The 27,042-nt window shown below is 57.2% G+C and overlaps 5 protein-coding genes across 5 annotated transcripts; all 5 read left to right on the top strand.

Annotated features, from left to right (window-relative positions):
* Window positions 1–25: 25 nt before the first annotated feature.
* Window positions 26–700, top strand: LSCM1_01555 (uncharacterized protein; the record flags this gene model as incomplete). Its single annotated transcript, XM_067319161.1, has 1 exon — window positions 26–700. The coding sequence occupies one exon, from the start codon at window positions 26–28 to the stop codon at window positions 698–700; it is 675 nt and encodes a 224-aa protein (XP_067176440.1).
* A 4,855-nt stretch (window positions 701–5,555) lies between these two features.
* Window positions 5,556–6,092, top strand: LSCM1_01554 (uncharacterized protein; the record flags this gene model as incomplete). Its single annotated transcript, XM_067319160.1, has 1 exon — window positions 5,556–6,092. The coding sequence occupies one exon, from the start codon at window positions 5,556–5,558 to the stop codon at window positions 6,090–6,092; it is 537 nt and encodes a 178-aa protein (XP_067176439.1).
* Window positions 6,093–8,879: 2,787 nt separating this feature from the next.
* On the top strand, window positions 8,880–9,560 carry LSCM1_01553 (uncharacterized protein; the record flags this gene model as incomplete). The annotated part of the gene is made up of 1 exon (XM_067319159.1): window positions 8,880–9,560. The coding sequence occupies one exon, from the start codon at window positions 8,880–8,882 to the stop codon at window positions 9,558–9,560; it is 681 nt and encodes a 226-aa protein (XP_067176438.1).
* Window positions 9,561–15,096: 5,536 nt separating this feature from the next.
* Window positions 15,097–15,711, top strand: LSCM1_01552 (uncharacterized protein; the record flags this gene model as incomplete). Its single annotated transcript, XM_067319158.1, has 1 exon — window positions 15,097–15,711. One exon carries the CDS (start codon window positions 15,097–15,099, stop codon window positions 15,709–15,711), a length of 615 nt encoding a protein of 204 aa, XP_067176437.1.
* Window positions 15,712–22,883: 7,172 nt separating this feature from the next.
* LSCM1_01551 (uncharacterized protein) lies at window positions 22,884–26,495 on the top strand (the record flags this gene model as incomplete). Its single annotated transcript, XM_067319157.1, has 1 exon — window positions 22,884–26,495. One exon carries the CDS (start codon window positions 22,884–22,886, stop codon window positions 26,493–26,495), a length of 3,612 nt encoding a protein of 1,203 aa, XP_067176436.1.
* Window positions 26,496–27,042: the final 547 nt, after the last annotated feature.

Genomic DNA, 27,042 nt, shown 5'->3' with positions numbered 1-27,042 from the left:
TTACTGCATCTGTACGAAAGCCATCATGAGCGAGACGCAGCCGCCAAGTGTTACCAGCGCTACACAGGTCGTCGTGCAGAAGCGGGGCACGTACGAGCGGGGCAGGTGGTCCACCCGCATCCTGACCATTGACCCGAGTACCTGCATGGTGACGATCAGTCGCAAGAATAAGCCGCAGGACGTCTCGCACCGCTCCCTTCTTGTGGAGAAGGTAGAGATGTGGCCGCACTACAGCTGCAACCTCATCGAGAACAAATTTAGCTCCTTGAAGGCAAAGCTCGTGCTGTGCATCACGGGGAAGGAGGTTCCCCTCACGAATCGCACGCCGGTACGGTCGATGATGCGAAGTAGCATCCAGGCCCTGGTCGCTGCATCGGTCGCTGCGGAAGATTCCATTACGGGGACGAGCTCGACAAAGCGGCTGACAGTGAAAGACATCTTTTCCAGGAACAATCCTGTCTTTCACACCTCCTCCTCCTCTTCATCCAATGAGAACACTGCTGTCTCATGGGTTGTCACTTTCCCCTCCATTGACTCGTTTGAGCTTGCCGTGATGTTGTTCCTGCGCTGCAAGAATCAAGACGGGTCGAAGCGAAAGGTCTTCACAACAAACGCGACAGAGGGTCTCATGAAGGTGAAGAAAGAGTGGGAGAGCCAGCTGGAGGGCGTCAATACGGTTCACATTACCGCTGTTCCATGAGGGGTGTGCGTCAGACTCTCCCTCTTGTTGGAGTGTGTCTGCCAGTGCGTTTCGCGCTCTTTATATATTGTGAGGACTCCGTATGGTAAGTGATGCCTACGCTGGTTCGTTTTGGGGAGGGGGCTCTTCGCTTGTCCTTTATCCACATCTCTCTCTCTCGTCCCCCCCCATACGTACACGCACCGACTCCTCTCTGCTGCTGTTGCCTCTGCACGATTGTCTGTACGTCGCTGCTGTTTTTTTTTCCCCTCTTTGCTGCTGTTTTCTCTCTCACACCTTTTATCTTTCTCTCTCTCTGTGGCGCTGTTCCTCCAGTTGCCGATCGCTGGTCTCCACGTGCTCGTCTCCTCCTCTTTTCCTTTTTCTTTCCGCTTCTCCCCTGCCCCTCTTCCCACGACATACGTGCACATTCATAGAGAGCGCACAGCCCCTCTTCCCCTCAAAAAAATATGAAGGGAAAGGGCAACACACTCACAGACTGCAGTGGCGATGTCTGCGTGTCTGTACTGCTGATGCCTTTTCTCTTGGTTTATTCCTCCTTGTCCTTTTTTGTTGCTTCGTTGGTGTTCGTGCAAAGGGCCTTCTCTTCTGTTTTCGCGAGTGCGCGCGTATGCCGCTCCCTTAGTCCTTGTGGAGGCACCGGCTCAGAGTGATGCACCACCACCACCACCACCCCTTCTCCCTCTCTCTCCCGCTTTTGCGTTCCGATATGGCTGATGCTTTCACCCGCCTTCTTCGCCTACTGAGCCTCGTCTTACTTCTCTTTGCATCGCTTCTCCCCACACTTGCGTTTCTCTTTCTCTGTGCACCCCGGACGTTCGCTTCTTTTTTTTTCTTCGCCTCACAGCCTCTTGCTTATTCGAATTCCCTTCTGCCTTGCGTCTTCTCCATTCTGTCGTGGTGCTCACGCCTTGTACGATCGAGCATAGCAGCATCCCGCAGTGGCGTTAAGTGGGTGGGGTGGTCGTGGCTGCTTGCGCGAGTGCGTGGCCTGTGGAATACATCAGTTTTTTTTTTGCGGCTCGCCTCCTCATGTACGTGACGGCTCGGCTCGTCTTTTCGTGAAGCTTCACCTCCGCCCCTCTTAGACGGCCCCCCATTTCCATTTAAAGCCCCGAATAGCTCGCGCCGAGGGTCGCCTTCTGCCCACCGACCTACCGGGCGTGGCGCGCAGGGACTTCAGAAAAGATATCCGAAGCCCACCACTCCCTCATTTGTTGATGATCTCACGATCCTCTCCTCTTCACCAGACGAACATTCCACGCGAGCGGCATGACGGCTGAACCACGGGAGGCGACAGCACTGAGCCTCTTCAACCTCCCCTCCCGCGGTGGGCGTACGCAGGAGCTCTTCAGTGCGTGGCAAACACAGTCGACTGAATTTAGCCTACGAACACACTTACCGAGAGGGACGGGCGGCTGCCCTCAGCCCTCTTGGCGTGTGTCTCCGCTCCTTTTGCGGCATTGGTCTGCACGTTGTCGCCGCGGTCTAAGGCTCGCGGATGGACTTGTGGAGCTGAGAGCTCTGCGCTTGCCCGAGTGCGCTGCAGTGATTGGTCTTTTTCTCTTTTTGAGTGCCGCGGCGGCTGGCCCAAAACCACCTGGCGGAGGTTCTCTGTGGTAGCCACGGCGCCCGTCAACGCTGCAGGAATGCCTCCCGTGAACACTTTTACGGCGGAGCAGCTGCAGCCTTGGAGAGCACCCTAATATGAGCACGCTGCAACGACCTCCTCGAGTAAAGAAAATCTGATTGGCTGCCAGTCGATCTTCCGATGCTTCTGCGCCCCGCTCTTCCTCTCTCTCTCCGCTCGCACACGAGGAAGCTGACTTAGCGCATTGAGCGCAGGGAGGCTTGGCTGCCTCATCACGATGCTACCATGGCGCGGCTCGTCGGCAGGGTGGCATGTGCTGAGCGGCGTGTAGCTGGTGCTCGAGCGGGCGTGGCCGATGGACTCACGCGTATGTCTGTCAATGCGTGTCTAATCGAGTGGGACGCCTGAGCCAACAGACAGAGAGAGCAACAGTCACCGATGCCGAAGGTTGCACTGCGCACCTCCCTCCCTCCCTCTCTCTATGCTGCTGCCGTGTTGATGCCGCCCTCCCCTCCCCTCCACCACAGCCCATCTCTCTCTCCCTCTGAGTGTGTGTGTCATTTACTTAACTGTAGCGAGTGCTGCTGCTGCATTGCTGTCATTCTATTTGGCACGCATCGCGCCGGAGACTGTTCTCTCCGTGCATGGCTGCGCTTTTCTTCCGTTTATTTGTGTAAAGGGGATGGGAGGTTTTCGCCCCTTCTCCTATACCCCCACGGTGTAATGACCGGGGAGAGCATGACGCCGCCGTGCTGGACCGCCGCAGAGATACTTCGAAAAGAGGGGAAAGAGGAAGCGTAGTACTCTCAGTCATTCGCCTCTCCTCGTTTCCTGTTCTCACAGCCGGCCCTCCTATCAGCTATGAGTGCGCCCTTCATACCTGAAGGGTTTCGTAATGCATACTCTTTCGAGTAGGCTCCTCCTCGTCCATCTTTTGTTTGGGGCTCGCAGCTCAAACGGGGGCTGATTGAGAGCTCCGTCCCTTTTCTGCACAACGCCACGCACGCTTTACCTTAGATCACTGAGCCTGCCAATCCTGGGGCGCCGCTGCGTTTGCGTGTGTGTGTGTGTGTCTGTATGTGTGTTGGTTTAGCGAAGGCGGGGGGCAGCGTCTCTGGCCTGCGCTATGCGCATGCCTGTGCCAGCCAGCGCGTGAAGATGCAGCGGTGGAGAAGGGCGTCTTTTTTCCTTCGTTCGGATCTCTTCTGTGAAAGGTGCAATAATCTGAGGCTGGCGAGACGCTCTGTGCTACTCGAACGCCATGTCTCGTCCGCTCATGCCAGTCGTTTCAAAGCATACCTGATCCAATGAGAGAGCCTCTCTCCCCATCGCCTTTGATGTCGGCCCATTTAGGGTATCTCCCCCCGCCCCTCTGCCCTCCTCGTTCGTCCCTCGTCACACACACACACACACACAGACTTACACATACACAGACAGACAGTGTCACTCCTTTGCGCTTGTCTCTTTTCCTTCGTTTTTCTTTCTTTTTTGACATATGAATGGCGCTCAGTGGTGCCGTTTTTTTTTTCTTAAGGGTCGCCTGTGTGCTTCGGTGTGAGCAGAGGGCTGCTGTGAAATAATGGGCAAGGGTAATACGAACGATGTCGCTCCCTCACCGGCTGCAGTCGCGCGCGCTCTCCCTTTATGCTCTCTCCACGACTCTCAAGCGCCTGCTCTCCTTTTTTTCTTATTTGGAGGCCGACATTGTCTGTTGACATTCCTTTTTTTTTCTACACCGCGACTACGTCTTTCTTGCCATCGTCCCCCGCGTCCACCACTTTGACGGCGCCTTTCCCTCACGCCCTCAAACACTCCTTATGGGCGTCCCCTTGCCCGCCCGCTCTCTCTCTCATGCGTCACTTCACCCCTTCCCTCACCGCTTTTTTGTTTGTGTGTCTGCCTCTGTGTGGTTTTTGTACTCTTTCCGGGGAGATGTCATGAGAGGGGCGGAGGTGCTCGTGTGTATGTGTGTGTGTGTGTGCTTTTCGGGGGCAGGGCGGGGCAGCCTCCCTATCACCCTCCATCTCCCCCTCTCTGTCTGTCTCTCTCTCTGTACGTCCATCGAGTGGACGGCTGCGTCGGTTGTGTGCTTTGGACGGCTTTTCGTTTGTCTGCGTCTCTTTCCTCTCTGTTTCGTGACGGATGTTCGCCCCAACAGCGAACGAAAGACGAAAAAAACAAAAAGACGAAAAAAGGGAATGACACGGAGGCAGCGAATAGTCATCGGAGCGCCCCGCCTCGGTGGGCCAAAGGGAGCGTTTCCGCTGCCAAAGTACCCCTTTTTTTTCTTTTCTTTCTTTCTTTTTTTTTTGGCCCCTGCAGGGAAGGCGAAGGAACACCCCCCTCACCGGGGGTCCACCATTGGACCCTCCGTGTGCAAAACGCCCATGGCACCCTACCCGCAGCCTCTCTCTTCCACTGCCTCTCCTCTCTTCTCCTCTCTTCTTCTCTCCTGTCTTCAACGCGGCACCCCTTTTTCACCCCGAAAGGAGTTCTCAGTGCACGTCGCTTCCCCCCTCCTCCTCAGCTGATCGCACGGCAATCCTGAATGCAGAGGGGGATGCACATCCGAACGTGACTTTTCTGCTTTATTTTTTTTCCAAGCATTCGATGCTCCACTGCGCAGCTGTCACGAGCGCACCTATTACATTGGGTCCAAGAAGCCTTTCCATTGCTTCACTGAGGAGACACGTGTACCACACTTTCGTTTCATCGAGGCTACTGTGCTGATCGAGGCCTAAGCCGTCGTGTTTTCTCGACAGGTCGCTCATTGCTTTGTGTGTGTGTGTGTTTGTGCGTTTCGGTGGCCTCTTCCTCTTTCCCTTTCTATATATACTCATTCGACCGCTGCTGCTTCAAACACCTCGTCGCTCATCATCGCCTCTCTCGCACTTTGAGCTTCTGCGCTGTTGCAGACACGCTCCTGCGGCGTCCCTGTTGCCCGCACCTCTCAGCGGTGCTATTTTCGACGCAGGCAAGCACACACGCCGAAAAGAAATACAAGCATCGAGCAAAAATATCTGTGCGCTTTCACCGTTTCTGTTGGCTCTCTGTCTTCGGGAGGCGCTGGCTCCCCACCCGTTGTGCTTCGAGGTAAAACCTCTTCTCCAGTGTGTCTGGCGTGCTCGACTCTTTCCACCCACACCAAGGAAAGGGTGCTGTCATATCAGCAGGCACTAACCACGGAAGCCCCTTTTTTGTTGTTGTGGCTGTTGGCGCGTACTTCTCTCTCCTGCCTTCTTCACAGACGCGTAGTCGAGCGGAATGCAGCAGTTTGTCGTGAAGAAATCAAGCCGCATCGGGGAGGAGGTGTGGACCACGCGGGTGCTGACGGTAGACGCGGAGAACCACGTCTTGTATCTCAGCAAGCGAAACGACGCGTCCCAGACGGATCATCACTGCATGGTAAAAATCAAGGAGGTCGAAGCGTTTCCTGCGTATAGCTCAGTGTTCCATTCGGTCACCTACCTTCCGGCAGAGACCTGGCGGACCATGTGCATACGGGGCAGCACTATCACCCGCGGTGACTCATCGCCCATCACCAGAATGCTGCAGATCGGCACCAGAAAAATGACGCCGACTGAGCACAGCGCCTTCAAAGTGAGTATGCAAAAGCTCTCAGGCGAACAAGAGCCATTAGAGGACGAAAATCTCGCTGCCGCCGCGGTAGTGTCCAACGACGAGTGGACGCTGCGGGGGATGACAACCAGAGATTTTAAGACTCTATTCAAAGCGCTTCGCGCTGCTGTTACAGACCCGACTTGTGTGAAGAACCCCAACTTGAGGCACAGCTCTCCATAGTGGCGTCCTCCCTGAAACACTCGGCTCTCCAAGGACACCTTCTCTGTTTTATTTTTTTCTTCTAGTCCAATTGCTGCCCCTCGTCAACACGGCCTCCACAACAGTACACGCACTACTGAACTCCATTTGTGCCCAGATGGTGCCGTCACCCCTCCCCCCTCGCCCCTCTGTTCTTCTTTCTATGGCTTTACGGTGCACTGTGCATCACCGACTTTGTTTCTTATCTATCTCTGTACTTCTCAGCTCATGAGAGAGTGCTATCGCTTTTTTTGTTTTCTTCCCATTTACTGTCGTGGGGCCACCTTGGGTGGCACTGCACCAACGCGCTAGTCGAGTCTCGCAGGCTCCTCGAGGCCCAGCGACCACCTCGTCTAACGCAACAAGCGTGCACTTAACGATTGGGCCATGCACATCTCACTCGCCGCGCTTGGGCCTCCTTGGTCGGGCGCTTGACCTCGCAGGATGGAAGATGCTGAGCTCTCTGTGCGGGCATCTCTCTTGCTGCGCACTCCTCCTGTTTCGCACGTCCACTCCTACGTGGCACTGGATGCACTACTGGGGTACGAATACCGCAAGCATTACTCGAGCACGTTAAACGTCGCCTACACATCATTCAGATTCTCACGTGGGGTATTCCCGCAGTGCGGTGTGTAGCGTTGCGGCTGGCAGCAACTGAAGGAGGGGAGGCGTCATGGCGCGGAGGCTGGGTGTCGTGTCTCTGAGCGCCCAGGGACTGGGGCTTGGCGGCGTGCGCATGGACTGTCGACTATGCCCCTCAGGTGCGATGCCATTGCCTATGCTGTCGGGTTGGGCCCTAGTATGTGCCAGCTTGGATCGTGACGTGCAGTGTATCTGTGAGCATCTGACGTTGACAGCGCAGTAAATGTACGAAAAAAATGAGTGAGGGGGAGGGAGGGGGGCCCGCAAGGCCTATGGCGCGGCTCGTCGGCAGGGTGGCATGTGCTGAGCGGCGTGGCCGATGGACTCACGCGTATGTCTGTCAATGCGTGTCTAATCGAGTGGGACGCCTGAGCCAACAGACAGAGAGAGCAACAGTCACCGATGCCGAAGGTTGCACTGCGCACCTCCCTCCCTCCCTCTCTCTATGCTGCTGCCGTGTTGATGCCGCCCTCCCCTCCCCTCCACCACAGCCCATCTCTCTCTCCCTCTGAGTGTGTGTGTCGTTTAGTTTCTTCTGGTTGCGCTCGTTTACTTAACTGTAACTGGTGCTGCTGCTTTGCTGTGGCGGGTGCTCTACTGCTCTGTGGGGAAAGGGGGCACCGTGAGAATAGGTGCGGCTATTCGTGGCGCCGCCGCTCAGGTGCTTAGTGAAGCAACGATGGCTCCGTTAATACACGTACACACACACGTTTATATATATATATATATGTACAGATATGTATGTGTGGATGTGCTGCGATCTCTCTCCCCACCTCTGCTGTGTACCTTTGCATGTATGTGTGTGTGTGCTTGCTTTACATCACGAGTCATCAGCGCTCATTCGCGTGCTTCTGCGTTTCTTTTTTGTTGCTGCTTGCCCATGCTCATAAATATATATATATATATTTATATCACTGCAGGCGTATGATGTGTGTCGTCTGCGCTGAGGTCGAGCCTTATGGGTGTCATGTGTCGCTGTAGTGCCCCGCCGCCGCCTTTGTTATTGGCTCTCCTACCGCGCCTTTGGCCCAGCCGCTTCGTCTTCGGGAAAGCGTAAAAAAAGCGCCGGCTCGATTTGCCGTGCCCACCCCCGTCTTCGTTTCACTTTTGTATTGTGTACGCTGCGTCAGGATGTTGTACGGCTCGCGCTGTCCTCACGCACTGCTTTACACCTCCTTCGTCGAGCCGAGTGTTTTTTCTGCCATAGTGCAGGCGCTCGGCACTGCGCCCCATCCTGCCGCAGCCTCCACTCCCCCCCTTCCCCAACACTGCATAGGGTTGAGCAGCGGGCGCACACGCGGTGCAGCGAGGTACCGCCTTGCTTGTCGCAGGCACGGCCTCTGCTCCGTGCCTGCCCGCCCCACACGCCTGGCTGCAGCGCTCCCTACACCAGCGCACAGGGGGGGAGCGAGCGCGGCACGCTCGAGCCGCGCCGACACCTCACCGCACTATTCGGCCGGCACAAGGGTGCTATCCGCCGCGAGCATACCGGGCGGAGGCCCATCCACGACCTGGCCGCCGCCACCCGCAGCGGTCAGGCGCACCGGCACGGCTGCATCGTGTGTGCGTTGGCTCCCTGCCGCCACCGGAGGCGCTTGGGGACGTGGCAGGGGGGCTGAGGCGGGAGGAGAAGCGAGGGCGGCGCGTGGCGTTACTGCCCAGAAGAGTGTGGGGCACGGGACCGCTGGGAAGGATACCACACGCACACAAAGAGGCGTACCCGTGTCTCTTTGCGGCCGTTGCGCGAGGTTGGACGGGAGAAGCAGTACGGAAAGTGTGTCTCTTCGTGTTGTCGCGTTCGCCTCATGGACCTCTCTGCCGGTTTTCTCGCTTCTTTGTGGGCGTGTGTGACTATGCGCCGCAGACAAAGGAATCGGCTGACGTGGACACCATGAGCCGACTCCTCTCTCGCTTTTCTTCTCGATGTGGGAAGCGTTGCGGTCGCTCTCTCTGTGCGCCACACGGGCTACGTGCTTATTCGCCTCTCTGTCTCTCCCTCCCTCTCTCTGCACCGCCTCCACACGGGCCCCATGCTGCTGTTCACCCCTCCTCACGCCATCATATGCTTTGTGTCCTCCGCTGCCACGGGGGCAGGCCGCCTCTACTGACGAGGCAAGTGTCCTCGGAATGTCCAGCCTGTCGCCGAGGGCTGAGAAGGAAAGGGCCGACATGAAGGACACCGGCGGGGTGCCTCTGTCGCCGCTGCGACTTCCCACGCGGCGGCAGTTCGTTGTGGAGAAGCAAGGTAGCTTTGATTACACCTTCTGGGATACCCGTATCCTCACCATCGACACACAGCACGGTAGAATCTACCTTAGCAAGAGCCAGAATGCCGCGAACTTGGACCACCGCTGCATGAGCCGCATCGACTCGGTGGAGCTCTGGCCAAAGTTCAACTTCAACCGGATCTGCGAGCCTTGGGGGAGTGAAGTGGCTAAGCTGACGCTCTGTATGAAGGGGCTTGTGGGCACCAAGTCCGAATCGTTTCTCATGCGGCTACTCAGAGGCGGAGCAGTGCGCCGAAAGGGCGTGGGGGACATTTCCGCACCGGTAGCGGAGGCGCGTGACGCTGCTGCGCCAAGCCAACGAGGCGGAGCAAGTTGCAGCCGCTCACAGGACACCATCGAGGCATCTGTCCTCTCCCCGACGTCGGACTACCACTCTTTCGATACAGAAGTTTGGATGCTGCGGTGCATGACACGTGCAGACCTATACAAAATGGCAGAAGCCCTTCGGGCTGCGATCCCGGAAGCGAGCTTGATCAAGGGCTACCATGGGCTCAAGAAAAAAAGAGCGGGCCGGGACTGATACGCACGCGGCTCTCGGCATGGTCTGCACTGGCGACACCGTCACCGTGCCACTGGCAACGACTCACGGCGAGGGGTGCTTTCCAAGCACATGCGTCTCCACAGTACAGAGTGCATCGGATACCCTCTCACTGTCACTCTTTCCGTGTCCATATGTTTTCTGTCCGTTCTCGCTGACTCGAATATTTTATCGAATGCGCTCGCCTAACACACACAATAGAATATAACCCAACCGCTCTGCATCTCTGGTGCTCTGCGGTCACTGCATCGAAAGCGATGCGCTCTATTATTCCCCCACCCTCCTCCTGCTTCAGATGCGCTTACGTGTCGACTCTTGTTGACTTGTACACTACCTTATTGCCCCATTACGCGACATTGAAGGATTCTGCCGACGTGGCAATACCATGGAAAGCAAAACAAGTAAATATATACATATATTTGGCTCACGCCGCTCTCTCCACACCACGGCACTGGCTCGATCCGCGAACGCCACTGCCGACTCAGCGCATGCAGCGGTGCCCAGCGCTACTGCACAGCCTCGTTGAGGGGGGAGGGTAGAGATTCACACGTTGGCTCTTTCTATCAAAGACGATATCAATAGTCGTGCCGACGACTATCCGTTTTTTTTTCCCACTCGTCGTATCCCCTCCTCTGCTTCCCATCGCGTCCCCCGCTCCCCGCCCGCCCCGTCTCTCTCTCTTTCTGTGGCTATGCTCACCTCGCCTTTCTGCTCCGTCATACCTGCCGCATTTCGGGTGGCGGTCGTCCGGTCCGTTTGTCTCTCTCTCTTCGTGCGTTTTTTTTTCCGCTGCTGCGTTGAGCTCTCTGCTCGTTCATCCCGGCATCGACGCACGGCCGTGCACCTGCGCCTCCGTCGCCCCCCTCCCCCTCCCCCTCATAGCAGCGTGTCGTGATATCTGTAGGCCGTCGTGAACGTTTTCATTTTTTTTCTCTTTTGTGACTTTGCTTCCCCACATTTCTCCTTCTCTGTTTGTTTGCATTCTGTCTTTTTCTCTCTGACGGCGCGCGGCCCACTCTCGGGTGCGCCCGCGTTATCCCTTCCCGCCCCCCTCCCTACGCCTACATATACACCTCCCCCTCGCTTTTCTTTTTCGCAGAGGGCGCCATCAAGGACGGGCACCGGCAAACATCCGCGAGCACGCGCCCCTGTGTCGCGGTGGATTGGCTTTCATCCTGCAGCTCCCCTCCTCCCCCACCTCACCACTGACTGCATCCCACGCGCTGTGATGGCGCTACACCTCCCCGGAGCAGAGCACCCTCTCTCCCCACCATAACAGCGTGGCTCTGAGCTGTCACCTCATATCCTTCTCCGCTCGCCCCCGACCCTTTCACCGCCGCCGTCAGACCTTTTCTGCCGTCTTTTTCCATCGCCGCCTGGCTGATCGTCATTTTCGCTTACCTCAGCGGCCCTCTTTCGCGCGCCTTTGCCCATTTCGCTCCTGTTTTTGGGTGTCAGGCACCGCATGTTACAGGGCCTCATTCGTGCTGCGCGTCGGAGCAGACCTCCCTCCTCCCTTGGCATCATCGGGAAAGCTACGTCGTAGATGCATCTATGTCTATATATAGTGGGGCCGCATTATCGGTGCTGATCTCCGCCCGTGTATTGCAGCCGTTGTTCCGATTGTGTGTGGCTTCTTCGGCCCCTTGCATCCGTCAACCCTCTTTCCTTCTCCCTGCGAGCAGTTCGTGCGCGCGCTTTGCGCTTTTGCGTACATGGTTTCCGGCGCCATCTCAGATCTTTGTCTCCCGCTGGCTCTCACGAGTCGATCGGCATTGTTGCACGCCTGGTGACGAAAAAGGGTGCAACACCACTCTTGCTCTGTATTACTGTCAGTCTCGCGGTGTGCTTGCTGAGCCTGGTGTTTTTGCTACTGCCTTGGTTGCGCTTCCTGCTCCTCGCCGCTCTCGCTCCTCGTGTCTTCTCTTCGTGGCGTCGGAGTGAGGCCCTCGTTGTCGTCGTACCGCTATTCCACGGCAGCAGCCCTCATCGCACTGCCACCATCAGCCGCCTAAGGAGCCGCTTGATAGGGAGCACTGCCTTAAAGGCCACCAGGGCAGCGCTCATCCAGCCCTCCCACTCCCAGTTCTCCAGTCGGTTTTTCTAGGAGGAGCTCAGCACGCTCGGACTCACCAACACACCACCCATACGCTCACGCGCGGACGGGAGCAACAATCTTGTGCGAAACGGGGAAAAAGCGAGAGAGCGAGACCGTTCTTTGGCGCTGCCTCTCACGTCTCCCTCTCGCTCTTCTCTTTGAATCTGTGCGCACAACTGCGCAGCGCATAACGACAGACGTGGCTCAATATGCAGCGTGCGCTAGCTGGTGTCGCCCATCCTCTCTACTCTGCCTGCCAGTGGTGTGCGTACCACCTCTTTTTTTTCGAGCGGCCCGGCTCGTCTTCTGATTCTCTTTCGCTGACCGGTTCGCGTGTCCTGTGCCCAACGCAGACGGCCGTACGCGAGGCTGCTGCCTGAATTCACGCTAATGCAGACGTGTGGCGAGCGACTCGTTGTTTTGGGGGTGGGACAGTCCCCCCTCCCTCCCCCGCGCACATACCTCATCAGGTGAATCGATTGGGGAGCGCTGTAAAGAGGGAAGACAAAAAGCGCAGAGACTCTATGCGCTGACTGTTTATCCATCATTTATGAGCAATCGAAAGCAGCACGCACCTCCTTCGCAGGGCCTTCCGTCGCACGTGCCTCTCTCCATCACGTTTGTCTTTGGGTGGCCAAACGGCAACGACATCTACCGTGTGCGTTCGTTTTCGTCGCGCCAGAGTCGTTTTGCTCTTTTCGCTCGCCGTGTTGCTCACCAGGCTTGCGTGGTGTGTAGGTGTGATTCGCTCTCTCTTTTTTTCATTCGCTCCACCCGTCTCTCTCTCTCTCACGTGCCATCGGTGCCCCTCAGCGCACCAGCCGGACTCTTCGCTTTCCTTAGACGCGCATCCTCCGTTTTCCCTCCCTCTTTCCTATTCTCACTCTCACTCTCTCTTTCTCTGTATGTAATGTACATTTGAATATATCCGTTTTTATTCTTCACATCCGCTGTCTTCCCCTTTTTCTTCTTCGTTTGTTCGAAGCTGCTGCGTTCGTGCGTTCACGGGTTCCGCCCGCACCGCAGTAAGTGTGGTTCTGTAACGCCTCCCTTATTCTCTCGCTTTCCTTTCACCCGTACTGTGCCACAGATACGCTCTCTCCCGCCCCCTCCTCCTCCCTCATCCCGCGCAGACTCACACGCGTACGTGCGCACTCCCTCTTCTAGTTTCTTTTTTTTCTTCGTTTCGGCAACTGCAACTGGAAGGCTCGCACAGCAGTCGGGCGCCATACACATACATCTATATCTTTTGAGCTGCTGGTGGCTCGAGCTCTCATCTCTCTCTCTGTGTTTGCATTAGTAGGCGCTTCTCGTCTCTCCGAAGCCGCCGCCGCTTCTGCACTCCTCTTTGCGGATATAACTGTCGCTTTCCTTTGTATGGTCTGTCGCAGTCTGCGCGTCAGTGGTCATCTCTCTCTCTCGTGCGCGCGCGCGCCTGTCTTCGCTCGACGATTGCTTTGCAGCGGCTCTTTGTCTGTGCGTCCCTGTCGTGTATTTGCTCACTCGCTCGGATTGCGTGTTAGCAGCGTTGTGCTTACGCTCTTCTCTCTTCGATGTGCTCGTGTGTGTGTGTGTGCGTGTGTCTGTGTTTTCTCAGCCATTTCTTGTTTTCGGGGCGTCGTCCTTGTTAGGCGCCGTGTAGCAACACTCAGTCTGCCTTTTTTTTTGTGGTTGCTGTTGATTCTTCCTCTTGGGCTTCCGCTCCTTCTCCCCGCTACACCTCTCTCTCTCAAGAGATATCCATAGACGGGTGGCGCTTGGGGACACCATCGTAAAAAAAAAGGGGGCTGCCGTGACACATCCTCCACCGCCCGCCCTCTCGTTGTTCGTTTCGTAGGGAATGTCCCCCCCTCCTCCCCCCTCAGCCCTTCGCTGTATGGACCCGCCTTTCGGATGTCCCCCGGAGTTCTCGTTTGGACTCGAGAGCTGCAAAGAAACCGTTCTCTTCGAACAAGCGCGCACACCCCAGTCGCCATCGCTCCATCGACTCCCCCCTTACTTCCCTCCCTCCCTCCCGCTCTGCTGACGCGTCGACCCTCGCGTACGGCCTTCTCAACTGAATTTCGCTGAGCTTAGCTGCGCCCCCCTCCGCCGGAATGCACCCCGGCCTTCCCCCTCAGGCTCCGCTCTTCGGGGGCTTCTGCCTTCATCTCTCTTGCAGGTGGACGTGTGAGGGTTGCTTCCTTCATCGCGACACCTTTATGCTACTTAGCGCCGTAGCGCTCGCCCGCTCTGATTTCCCGTTGCGGCCGGAGTCCCGCGTGGCGCGCCGCTGCTAGCCTATGGAGGTGTTCTTTGATCTCGTTTTGGTGGTCTCAGAAACTTTCTCGCTGCGCGCGCCCTCTGCTCTCCCCCCCAACACGTATCTGATCTCCTGCTCTCATCTTTCACATCCGCCCTCTCCGCCTCTCCCTCCTCCGCTCACGCCTGCACACACAAGTATCGCGCGCTTCCAGGGGTATCAGAGCAGCTCTCACACGAGCACAGACAACATATCTATGTATCTCTGCGCGCATCCACATCTCTCACCGTTTCACTTCTGTTCTCTCACTTCATTTCATTTTTTTGGTTTCTTATCCGCATTCTCTCTCTTTTTTCTTCTGCCGATACGTCTCGTTGGGTGTCTGACCACAAGGGCTGTTCGCGGTAGTCATTGTCCTTCTTTTTTTTTGCCGTTGTGCGTGCGTGTGCGTGTGTGTGTCAGTCTGCACCCGAGTCGTTCTGGCCGTCGCCGTCTCCTCCTTCGTCGCTGGGCTCGGCGCCATCTCATATTTTCTTCTTTTTTCTGCTCTTAGGCGCGCAGGCCTTCCTGAAGTTTCCCCCACCCACGGGCCCGCTCTCGATCTCTGCACCCCTCCCCCTCCTTCGTTCCCTGTGACGCTATCGGATCGGCTCTTGTATTGACAATACTGCCTGCGCGTCTAGTCCCTATCAGCAAGCGCTCGTTGCGTACTGGTCTCACCCCTCTCCCACGTTGGACATTCACCGCAGGTCTGCCTCTGTGACAGTTGCGCCCTCCAGATTGAGGTACGCGCCTGCGCTGACTCTAGGGTGGCCGTCTCCCTCCACCCCCGCACCCCCCCTCCACACGCACACACAAACAAACTTCACCCCTTCCTCCCGTACGCAATCCTAATTTGGTTTCGCTTCTCTCAGCAACACTACAGATTTTTACTTTCATTCATCAGGGGCCACTTTCCCGAGAGTGAGCAGAGAGACCCGGGCACCTGCCACCTTTTGTGTGCCTCCCGCTCTCCCCAAGCACGCAGATATATATATAACGAGAGAGGTCGCCAGAGAGGTGCCTCCCTCCTCGTCATTTCTCTCTGCGTTGCGGCGGCTCTTCTGATCTTCGCTACGGAGGTGCTGTCGCTCTCTTTTGTTCCCGACCCACCACCACCACTTCCCTTCTCCCTCGCCATGAGTGACCACGACGATCAGGCCTCGTCGACGAGGACTTTTGCACCGCATGGTCTGCAGCTCTCTTCGTCTTGCTCCCCCGGCGCAAAGGTTGTGTCTCCTACCAGCAGCTCTGACGTCACGGTGCCGCCGGTGCCAAAGAGGCTCATCCCGGCACCGCTGACGTCGCTACACTCTCTGGCAGACACGCATCGTAGCCTGCACACCAGCCGCTACACATCGCCACCACAGCAGCCCGACCGCCTCCTTTCTCGGGTGCAGCCAGGCGTCAGCGACGCTACCAAGCGTGTAGCCTCATTCAGTGACATGTACGAGCCGAGCTCGCTGTTCAGCTCCCACCTGCGCCTCGGCGAGATGTCCAGTCTTGGCATTTCCGCCAGCACATCTACCGCGCCGGCCGGATGCAGTGACGCCACCACCCCACTGCACTGGCTTCGCATCCCAGAGGATCGTGCGATACCACACGCCAGCGGCGCCAAGGGAGCTTCAGTGGCTCTGCGGCGAAATGCCGAGTACGTCTTCGAGCGGTGGGTAGAGCGGAAGGCGCATCGCACGTCCGCCGTGGACGATGCGATGCTGAGCGTGGCCTCCGCCTTTGATGAGCTGTGCGCATAAGACGCACCGACTCTTGTAAAGCTGAACTCTGAAAGCCTTTCACTGCGCTTTTCCCGCGCGCATTGGCGGAGGTGTTTTGCTCTCTGCAATAATTCTTTTTTCCTTCGCATTGTCTTCGCATGCTGTTCGTCGTCTCTGAGACTGCAGTGCTCCTCTATTTTTTTGTGTTTGTGTGCGCGCGTGTGGTCTCTTTGCGCTCTGCGCGCGTGCGTTCGCTGAAACGGCTATTCCATATGCCCTATTGCAGTAGGTGTGCGCGTTGCGTTCATCCGACGCGCCGCCGAAGGCCGCCTCTCGTGCAGATGAGCTCGAAACGTGTGTCACTCTGTCGCTCTTGTTGCGACGCCAAGGAGGTCTTCATCGGGCACCCTTTTTTTTTGCCGCTGCCCTCATGACGCACTCTGATTTGTAGAGAAAAAAGGAATAGAGAGCGATGGACGTCAACCGACCGCCTCTCTGCTCGTCACGTTGTTCGCCTGTCTCTCTCTCCGCCACCCGAGACACCACACATACAAATGGTGCTCTCCTTCTCAGCGTAGACGTCTGCCGAGGAAAGGGCTTGCGCGCGTTCTCCGTCTCCGTCTCTCTCTCTGGCACAGAAGGGCGCACACCTCTTTTTTTTCCTTCCGCGGTCGCTATTGCTGTTCGGCACTCCGCCATCCTCTCAGTGCCTTTTTTTTAATGTTACGATTCTTTCTCTCCTTCGTGCCTCTCAACAACTATTCGTTTCGATGCCTCCGTCTTGGACACCGAGAGCCCCCCTTCCACCCCTCCCTTCCCCTCCCCCAACTCCTGCTTCAGTGCTACTCAGCACTGGAGGAAGGGACGTCCCGGCTCGGCCCTCCCCTTCAATATCCCTTTCTTTCCCCTTTTCTGTTTTTTTTCCGCACCCCTCACGCGTTGGATCGATTCGCACACTCACTCACTCACTCGTTTCCTTTACCTCGGACTTCACTTTACATCGTTTACTTGCAGAAAGGCCCTTCCCTTTTATTTTTCTTTTTTCGCTCCGCCTCCACCGAAGTGGTCTTTTTTTTTCAAACTCTCGCTTCTCTCTTTTCAATTCGCTTCCTAGCTACTCTCGACGCCTACGCGGCGGTCTGTACGCTCTCCTTTACTGTGCACATTTCTCTTCTGTGATCGATGACGGAATGTCCTTCTCTTTTTTCTGTATCATCTTTACTTTTGCTTTTCGTTCGCTCTCTTTGGCAAAGAGACACAGGAGCCCTTTTTTTTTGAAGCGAGACTTTTTTTTGTGGTATTCGTTAGATGCATCCGGCGCATCGGTGTGCGTGCGCGTTTTGCAAGGATGTGTGGTGTGGGAGACAAGCGTCGTTTTTTTTGGAAAAGACGGGCGACCCTGATCGGTAACGGGATCTATACACAACTGCTCAGCAGGGGAGAATTCGGCGATGCGAAAGCTCCCCGAAGACAATGTTTTTTTTTGTCGTCTCACGTGGCTCGCTGTGCCAGTCAAGCAGAAGCCCTGCGCAGATCTCTCCTGTGCGTGCCTCGATGCTCAGAACCTGTGCCCCCCCTCCCCCCTCTCTGCCCCCTTCTCCCACCCACGCCATCTTTTTCCTTCTTGTCGGCGCTGTCCTGTTCACTTCTTCGTCCTCCAATAGGGCTGCTCATGGCCGTTTTTTCCCCTTTTCCAATGTCGCCCTCATCGCTTCCCACATGATTACGGTTACCTTCCTTGCTTTCTAGGTTTGATCTCTCTCCCTCTCTCTCTTTGTTATACGGTTACACACTTCCATCTGTAATAGGCAGCGGCTCGACTTGATGCTCATACACTCAGAAAAAAGCTCCCACCTGCGTCCCTGTCGCCTCTCTACCCCCTCCTACCACCGCTTTCCGCTTGCGCTATCGCGCGTCTATACCTGGCGATGTCTATCTATCTTGAACCCTTTTCTCCTTTTTTATTTAGTAGCCCTGTCTCTCCGCCGCTCCCCCCTCTTCCCCCCTCTCTCAGCATTCCTGTTTTCATGCACGTAGCTCACCATCTCATGCACATAGTAGAGGGATGGAGAGCCCGAGTGCGCGTTACCGGTTGCACTCGGTAAAGGCGAGGCTTCATTGCTCTTTCCCCCCTCCTCCTGCGAAGAAGCTGCTCTGAGAACGGAGCTGTCGTTTTGGTATTTTTTTCTTCGCGATGACTTCGCCCATGTTCGTGCGCGTTTTTCACCGATGGAAGCGATCTCTGTCTGTCTTGTGCAACCTCTCTGTTTTTTTTTTGCGTCGCCTCGCCACCTCCACCTTTCCCTCTCCTCCCCGATACGATGGCCTCTGTGCGCTGTCGCTGGCGCACGCGCTCATCCTTCGCCGCCTCCTCCCCCCTGCTCTTCCTTCGGTCGGCGATTTTTACACCTCTTTGTGCGCGTGTGTATGTGAGAATGTTTTTTTTGTTTGTTAACGCTTTTTCCTGTTGCCGTTGCCGTTGTCGATATTGCTCCTTCGCTCTTGAGCCAACGCACCCCATTGGTGCGCCCTCCTCCGCCCTCCCCTCACTCCCCCCTCATCTTGCTGCTCCCCTTCCCCGTAATTGTGTGCTGTTGTGTCGAAATAGTTCTCTCTCAGTTCTGCTCAGCGACATCGTGGGCGGCTTCCGCCTCAGAGAGCATTCATGGAAGGTCATATGGAACGAGATAGGGATGTGTGCAGTGACGGAGCTCCACCTGAGCTCCTTTCGCCCTTCTCCCTGACGCACACGCACACGCACACACGCAGCCAAGGTGTCTCTTCCACGGCAGTCGCCTGTGTGTCTTTGTCACTGCATTGCTTCTTCTGCACACATAAAGGTGCTAAACGTCAATGTTTCTCCCCTGTGTTTGTATACGTTTGTATTTTCACCTGTGTGTGAGGTGTTACTGTGCCTTTTTTTCTGCTGCAGTGACTAATCATGTCCGCGTCTTTGTTTTTGCTCTCCTTGTTTGTGTGTGTGTGTGTGTGCTGCTTGGTGTGGTTGCCTCGCACCCTTGGCAGTTTCCTATTCCTGCTACCTCTCCGTGAACCTACTTGTACGTGCACTTGTGACATCTCTCGGAAAACATAGGACGAGAGGGAGAAGGGGGGTCGCTCCGCTGGTGCGTTGTGGGTACGCGAACGATCCCTCCCCGGCGCGCTTGCAGGCGGCTCATCTCAGGGGGTATGCAAGCAGTGCAGAGGAAAAAAGGGGTGGTGCTAGTCGCCGGTGTCCTCTCACGCACCTTGATGCAGAGAGAGGCGCGAGGGGTGGGAGGAAGGCGTAACAGCTAAGCAGCGAAATAGAGAACGGAACTCATATCGTTCGCACGCTTCGGCGCACAAGTGAAGCAGACACCCCTCAACCGGGAAGCCGAAACGTCTGCTGCGGCAAAGGAGTCGCTTTCATCTACGCGATGAACCAAAAGCCTCTGGCAGCCGTTGCGGAACGTCTTGTCGTCTCGGGAGAGGCGCACCGCTCGTGCTCACATCGAGACGTGCTCTGCTTCACAGACGATATGAACGATCTGGCGCGCGAACATTTTCGCGGTAGACTCGAGGTCAAGTAAATACACACGCGAACAGTAACAAGCAGAGAGGCGCCGAACCGTGGGTCATGTCGGCGACTGACGTTCATGAGTTTCTCCTCCTTTGTGGCTTCTGCTTTCTGTTTCACTGGTGGAAAGCACGTGGTGTGCGAGTGCGTCGAGGCAGCGTATGGATCGCGATGCACGTGGCTGCTCCTTCCGATCTTCGGCTTCGTCACACACACACACGCACACGCACCATTTCTTTGCCTTTCGTTTTTCTCTCTCTCCCCTCCACCCCTCCACTCCTCTCGCGCCCCCGCCCCGCCGCGTTCACTTTCGCCACCAAAACAGAGGCAATGCAGAAACTAACAAAAAAACGGAACGAAGGCAAAGTCAAAGGCCGGGCGAAATAACGGCAAACGGGAGAAGAGAGAGAGAGCGAAGAAACAGATCACGCGTGCAATGTTTTTTTTTGAGGGGGGTGTAAAGGCTTTCAGTGCGCGGAAGCAGTCATACTCACCTCTGTGCGTATGTGAAGAACCACGGCATGGGGATAGGAGCGCGCACAAAAAAAACTTCACAAGGGCGAGGCATGGGTGCAAGCGCGAAACGCGTAAGGCTCTTTTTGTCTTCTCTCTCGCATTCAACGATCGCTCCTCTCGTGTGCCCTGTTCTGCACAGTCCCATTACCCCCCTCCCCCCCACACACACAGACACACACACCGATTCGTATTCCTTCTCGTCTCTCTAACAGCTCTCTCCCCTCCCCCCTCTCCTCCCTCTCTCTCCATCTGTATGGCTGGCGATGGCGTTGCCGTTGTGGCGTGGCATGCGAGCCGACCCAGACATGACCCAGCGCGCATACCTCCCGTAAACGCAGGGGAAGGGGGAGGAGGGGAGAGCGTGCCTGTCTCTCCGTCCTCTCCCGCTTTCCCTTTCCCTTCTGTTTGTCTGTTTCCTTTTTTGCTTCACTCTCTCTTTCCGTGTCTCTCTTGTGCCTCTACCTCCCGCCGAGGCCCCCACCCCACCCTCGCCCGGCGGTGCCTCCTCTTCTCCGTTTACTGTCCCTTTCCCCCTATTCCTTCTCGCTGCCCCCCTCCCCCTCACACACAGAGGCAGACGCATGCGTTCTATCCCTCCCTCGAGCGCCGCCTGCGTGTAATATGCATCTCCACGCTGTGCTGTCGTACTCCTCTGTGTCTTCTGACTTCTCTCCCGCTGGTGTGAGGCCTTCATGTCCTTTTTACTCATACCTGATGCCTTCCACCCCCACCCCCACCACCCCCTCCCCCTCTCTCGTTCTCTGCCACCTCCTTCGCCACTCCGACCTCCGTCTTTGGTGCCTCTCTCTCTCGCTGGTACGGATTTCTTTTTCCTTTGTGCACGTTTGTGCGTGTGCCGCATCCCATCCCATCCCCTCCCTCCTCCCCACCCTCTCGCCCTTCCTTTGTGTATCGGCGTATAGCAAACGCACGGTGAACTTCTGCCTTTTCTCTCTCTCTCGCACACGGGGAAAACGTTCACGCAGAGACGCCGGCCGTCTAAACAGCAGGAGAGGACGCCTTTGCAGCGTCTTGGTCGTCTATCTCTTGGTCTAAGCACGCCTAAGTGTGTATGTGTGTGTATGTGTCTTCTTGCACACCTCCATGATATATACGTTGCTCGATGACAATAGGCACTCGTGCGCGTCTGGAACGGCTCTGCGCTCGCAATGGCACCGAGCGCACGTGCATCTCACTTGCTTTTCATGCGGCGACGGCGCAGTCGCTCCGAGCAGCAAACAAAAAAATAAAACGCAGGATGCGCTCTTTTCGACCAGAGATGCACCTCCTCAGCTGCTCTTTTTTTTTCTTTAGTGCGCGTATTTGGGAAAGGAAGCGGAGGGCGAGAGAGAGAGAAAGAGAAGGGAGGAGGGGTGGGAGGGGGTGCGCCGAGAAGGCGTATGACGCTGCTGACCCTGACTGCTTGCCACGTGCACCACTTCACCTGCGCGCCAGCACCTGGGGGAACTTCTTGCGTTGTGGGGTACTCTCCACTTTTATTTTCGCTTCTTCCTTCGCTTTATTGTTCAGCGGGCCTGTATACGCGCATATAGGCGTCTGCAAGGAATCGCCTCGCCCCGCCCCATCCTTCCTCCTCTTTTGTGCGTGTTCTGTCTTGTATTGCCTCAACACGGCGCCGGCTGTGCGCTCATTTCCCTCTCGCAGGCGCCTTCCCCCCCCTCCTCCACACACCCCGAAGTGTATGTAAAGAAAAGGGGTGGGCGGCTTGCGAGACGATAAACGTTTGTCGGCGCACAGACACAGTCCCGCCTATATATAACTATACATATATATATATATCTTTATATATATACAATGAAAAAAAAAGTCACAGCAAAACTCCGTGCTCATCGGAGCCCTGATGGGGTGCGGAGTGGGCTGATGGAAGCTGACGCGTCGCCTGCACGATGCATCGCGGCTTCTTTCGCCCTTCTCGACAGAGTCCTGAGGGGACCCTCCCCGCCGTGGTGGTGATGTACGTGGGCGGCGATGCATCGCGCCAGGAATGCTTGTGTTGCGTCCTCTCTATCGATGAGCCAAGGGGACTGAGCTGGGCGCTGTTGGCGATATGCGGGCGGGTGGCGGCAGACCACAGCACCGCCTATCGCCACCGAGACACGCATCTGTCCCTCTCTCGATGTCCACACACACACACACACACGCTTTTTCTTTTACCACTTCCGTTTATCTCTTCCCCTTTTCTGCGCATTACTTCACCTCCGGCCCCTCACACGCGTTCCACCGGAGCGTTGCAGGGCCATGAAATCGCCTGCGTTTCGAACGCTGAGTGCAAAGGCCTGCGAGAGGACATGGGTCTACGCTGGCAGGTACTCTTGCCCTCCCTTACATAGTGTCATCTGCACATTCGACGAGGTACGAAAAAACGCGGGCATCTTTTGAATTGCGTCTCCTTCTCCTTTCGCCAACATCGGACCGAAACGGCTTTTATGTCTCTCTGCTGTTCAGTTCTTTTTTTGCCGTTTACTCTATCGCCCTCTCCTCTCCTCCTTCAGCGGAACCAAGTCTCCAGCGCGCCTCCGCTGCACACCAGACCCTCTTTGCTCACGCGCCCACTGCATCCGTCTCTTCGCGGTTACGGGGCTGCAAACGAGCGTCATCGTTTTTTCTTTCTCGCCCCCCTCCCTCCCTCCCCCTTCTGTTTTATTTTGATTTCACCGCCACGTCTGTTTGCTTCGCCTTGCTGCTGTGTTGGGGGCTGCTTGGGTATAGTGGCCTCCCCCCTCCCTCCTTCCTCCTCCCCTTTCACGCGCTCTGCTCCTCATCCCTCCCCCTGCCGTCGTACTCATTGCTTTTTAGCTCCACATCTGACCTTGTGGGTCTGTCAGTGTCTGTGAGTGTGGCCCTCACTCTGAAACTTCGCCTGGGAGCTGATTGGTCGCCTCCACTTCAGCGTCTCTTTCAATTCGACCCTCGGTGGTGAGGCCATCAAAAGTCATCCGTGTCTCGCCTCCCGCTGCCCTCAGCGTCTTCTCCTATCGCGTGCTTTTCTGTCCCAGTCCTCCTTTGCACTGGCGGCAGCCTTTCAATACCAACCGTGGACGCGTCATACAAGCATTGTTCACTGAGTGGAAGTGGTCTCTCTGTGTGGGCGATACGGCTTCAGCTCTTCTGGTAAATGCCTTCGACTTCTGAGGCAGATAGCAGGCCGTCGCGCTCGCCGCGCTGGTACCCCGTCCTCTTCCAGTCACAGGCTGTGCGCACACCGACCTCCCACCTCCGCCCCCCTCAGGTTAGTCACCAAGGCGAGTCCATCGAGCTGAGCGCTCTACTCGAGCTCGACCATGGGCAGGTCTACCTTCACCTTACGTGCCGAAGCCGTGAAGCAACTGTGATGAAGGATCCTGTATCAACGCCGCTAGCGCGGACTGGTGCCACCACCACGAAGCAGCCGCACTTTGCGTCCTCGCATTCCCCCGTAACGCGGCGCTCATTTTCGGTCCCGCTCACCGAACGTTTGCCGCACGAAAGCATCCGTGACAAAACGTTATGCGAGAAAAAGCACAAACACGCCGAGGCGGTATCAACGTTGTTGGCGAGGGCGCCTCCCTACCACCTGAAGTGGTGCTATACGGTTGCACTGGAAGAGATCTTGCCCGTCGCAGTGCAGAGGCCGCTCTCGGCCGAGCTGCGCTCGCGTCTGCAGCTGGATCTGCAAGATGAAGACGCGTTCACGTACTCATCCCATTCCACCCCTCGCGCAGCGTTGGCGAGCCTCGCCGGTGTCGATTTCACCGGGATGCCATCCACTCCGTCGTCGGGCGCGTGCCCTCTGCCGAGTCGTAGCCCTCCCATCATGTCTAGTCGAACACGGGATAGTAACTTATCGGCGCGCCCGGCGTCTAGCAGACACGCAGCGAGTACTGCCACAACCTACGGCCAATACCTGGATGTGGCGGAACCGTTCCGTTCAAACGTGCGGTCGCCGCCATCACCGCGGCCGCTTTTGTCGAGCAAAGGTATGGGCGGCCGACAGTCGAGCTCCTCCGCGATTGACGCTGACGTCACAACCGCGTGCCACTCTTCGAGCGGTCACACGTCGCTCGTCACTCGGGAAAGTGGAAGTCGGCTCCTCACACCGCGCATGGAAAGGAAATGTGCGCCTCGGACGCTCCCTGAGACGCACCTCAGCAGACTCAGTCCAGATACCTCGACCCCTTCGCAGACCCACGCGATGGGTGTAAGCCTTGGCACAGCCCCTGCCGTCGGGGCGTACGAGGAGCTGCTTAGTGTCACCTTCTCTGGTGTCGTAGAGAGGGCAGGCATGCACAGCTGCTCCTTGTCCAACGAGGAGAGGGACGAGGGGAGGGAAGAGAGCAATAAGCGCCTCCGATACCGCAAGCTGCCCAGGCGTCTACACAGGTTTGTTTTGGATGAGAAGAAGGGCCTGCGGCGGTCTCACAGCGCCCGCACCGTCTCGACTACCATCGATGCAGTCACGGACGCTCCGAAGTGCTCGGCAACGCCGCTGCAGTCGCCGCAGGGAAAACAGTGGCCTCGACAGAGAAGTCACCATGCAGCCTGGTCGTCTGTCCTCGCGTCCGCCGCGCATGCGAGTGAGCACAAGGCGCCAGATTTACCGCTCGCCCTCGAGCAGGCCTCGACGTTTTGCCTCCGCTTCGTCACCGAGGGCGATCTGCGTGCGTTTTTGAGCTGCTACGTCTCCATGCGTAGATGGGCAGCGGAAGCGGAAGAGAAGGAGGTCAGTGCGGCAGCCAGCAGACGCGGCCATGGAACTGGAAACCGGAGCGCATCTGGGCGGCGTCTGAAGGACGGGAATAATTCGGTCAGTAGCGAGTGTGAGGCGTATCGAAGGGAGCGCGCCGCGAACTCGCTCGATTCCCCGTCCACCGCGGCCTACAATGAGTGCCCTCACGATGCAGAATCCTTCGGTCCTCGAGGCAGCCCGCTGTCCCGCGAACTCGCCGACGGTCTACTGAGCGACTTCCATCTACCGCTCGTGGAGGGAAGTGGTAACGGGCGCGAAGGCGATAAACACGCTGCTGCAAAGAACGCTCTATCGACCCCCGTGAGGGCTGCCTCTCGCTCCCGCGACTGGCAGGATTACGTTCGGCATGCGACGGACATTCGTTACCGCATCGCCTATGCCACCGTGCCGCTCTTCTTGTGGTATTCATTTCTGCCACTGGCCTCGTCCGTGCTCTTTACTTGCCAACGCGGGTTCCTCATTGTGGAGCGTCTGTCACCACCGTGCTCACCTGTCTACAGTCCGAATGGCACCCTCAACGCCAGCGGTGCGGAATGTGACACTGCAGCTGAGGCCTCGCCGCCGCAGTGGAGGGACATCGTGTGCCGTCTGCTGGCTCCGATCCGAACCTTGCTGGAGGTGGCGCCACCAGCGGTGCCGCAGCGCACAGATGCTGAAGACCCGCCTCCGATACCACAGCGTTCCGTGGCCTCATGGGAGTCATCGGCGACCCCGGCGACAACCAGAGCAACGTCGGATGGCGTGGCGCTTGTGCTCCCTTCTGCTGATAGCGCCACATGCCAGCCGACGGAAGACGACTTGACCACATTCAAGGACGTCTTTCTGTGTCTCTCCGAGTCCCACCTCCTCTTTCTGAACTCGTTTGGACGCCTGCGCTTCCACTTCAGCTTCGACGAGATCGCCTTCATCACCCACTCCGCCGCGACCGGCTCCTTCCCCGCCCACCCCTTCATTCGCTTCCGCCTCAAGTCGAGCGGGTACTTTGGCACACCGACGTTTGTGCTGACGTTTGTGCTGATCCCGGATGTGCCTCGTCTGGGAGGCATCGCACACGCTGCCGCCTTGCCGCACGCGCCAGAATCTGCGCCAACGACGCAGAATCGCCCAGTGCAACGGAGGTCGCCTGCGTCGGAGGCCCCGCATGCCGTGTCGTGCGTGGCGAGCCGTCACTCACTCGGCGTATCTGTGGCTGCGACGCACAACTATGACGGTTTCCTGGAGGACAAGGAAAAGCAGCGACTTCTGCGCCGTCACCAGGCGCTGCTCGACTCATTCGAAACGGTCTGCCCGAGGCCCCTGGATCGCTGCACCTTTAATGAGTTGATGGGCACCAAAAATGGAGAAGCACGCAACGCACGCTTGCGGGACATGGCCGCATGTGCTTCGGCTGGTGCGTTCGGCACTCACCCGGCGCCCACGTTCTCTAACGTGCGTGCGAGCGCCTTCGAGTGGGGGGCGCACCATCACAAGACCGACTTGCTGCTCTGCATTCGGATAGATGCAGGCGACATCCGGATTGCAGGTCCTGAAGGGCAGCCATCGAAAGGGGCGCGTCTGACTGCGGCGCCGCTGTCACAGGCAGTAACAAGGATTTCCTTTGCCCGGCAGAGCACGTGCCCGGCACAAGTGGTGCCGAGTGGATCACCAACGAGCGCGTTTTCGGACGCGACCCTCCGCTGGAGCCGAGAGGATCCTGGTATTGTGCTGCGCGATGCGGGGCACGACATGGACTTTTCTTTCGAGCGGGCAGCCCGCCCCACGCCGCTACTGGCAAGTAAGGAGGCGGTGTCCCAACACTTCAGCGTGCCTTTTCGGAATGACCTCCGAAGAAGTGTCTCCCTGACATACGTCGGCTCATGCTCGCTCGACGCGAAGGATAAGAAAGCGTCGGGGGTTGCGAAGGACAGTGAGGACAGTGGCACTGACGAGACGTACCTTCCAATGGCGCCCACAAAGCGGTGCAGTAGCATTGTGCGCCGGGCTGCGATGAAAGGGCGGTAGTGTGGCGGAGCATTTATACAGATATGTACATCATTTCAGGCTGAAGGGGCTCACATACATCTGTCGTGATGACAGAAACGGACGTTGCCATCTCATCCTCTCTCTTCATCGGAAACGTCGACTGACTCTTTTCGGAGAGGCAGCGTGTGGGTCGTAGTCTTCACTTTCCGCTTCTTCGCATGCAGCGCCGATGCGCTGTGAGCACGCGGAGGAATGGTGCCGTGGAGTCACCTGCTGCGGCCACTGACATCTCTCCCGGTCCTTTTTTCTTTGGCCGTTGTGCTTGCATCTATTCGAGTGGCGGAGTGCTTTCCCTGCTTCCCCAACGAAAAGGGGCGGTGACTGCCAGTAAAGCAGCTCTGCCGCGCCCATACCGCGTCTACATTCTGCCGCCTCTCTCTGGGTAGCTTCTGTTCTCTTCCCTGTGGCTGTAGCTACTCCCTTGCTTATGGGCTGCCCCTCCTGCCATTCCCCGGCGTCCTTCTGACGTCGCTGTGCGTGTTTCTCTGCCACATCGCACCTGCGTTGGCGCGCCATTGATTTACTG

This window comes from Leishmania martiniquensis, chromosome 31 (assembly GCF_017916325.1).
Source record: "Leishmania martiniquensis isolate LSCM1 chromosome 31, whole genome shotgun sequence".
NCBI lineage: Eukaryota > Euglenozoa > Kinetoplastea > Trypanosomatida > Trypanosomatidae > Leishmania > Leishmania martiniquensis.
The sequence above is the reverse complement of the archived record's forward strand: the minus strand, read 5'-3'. Positions and strand labels throughout refer to the sequence as shown.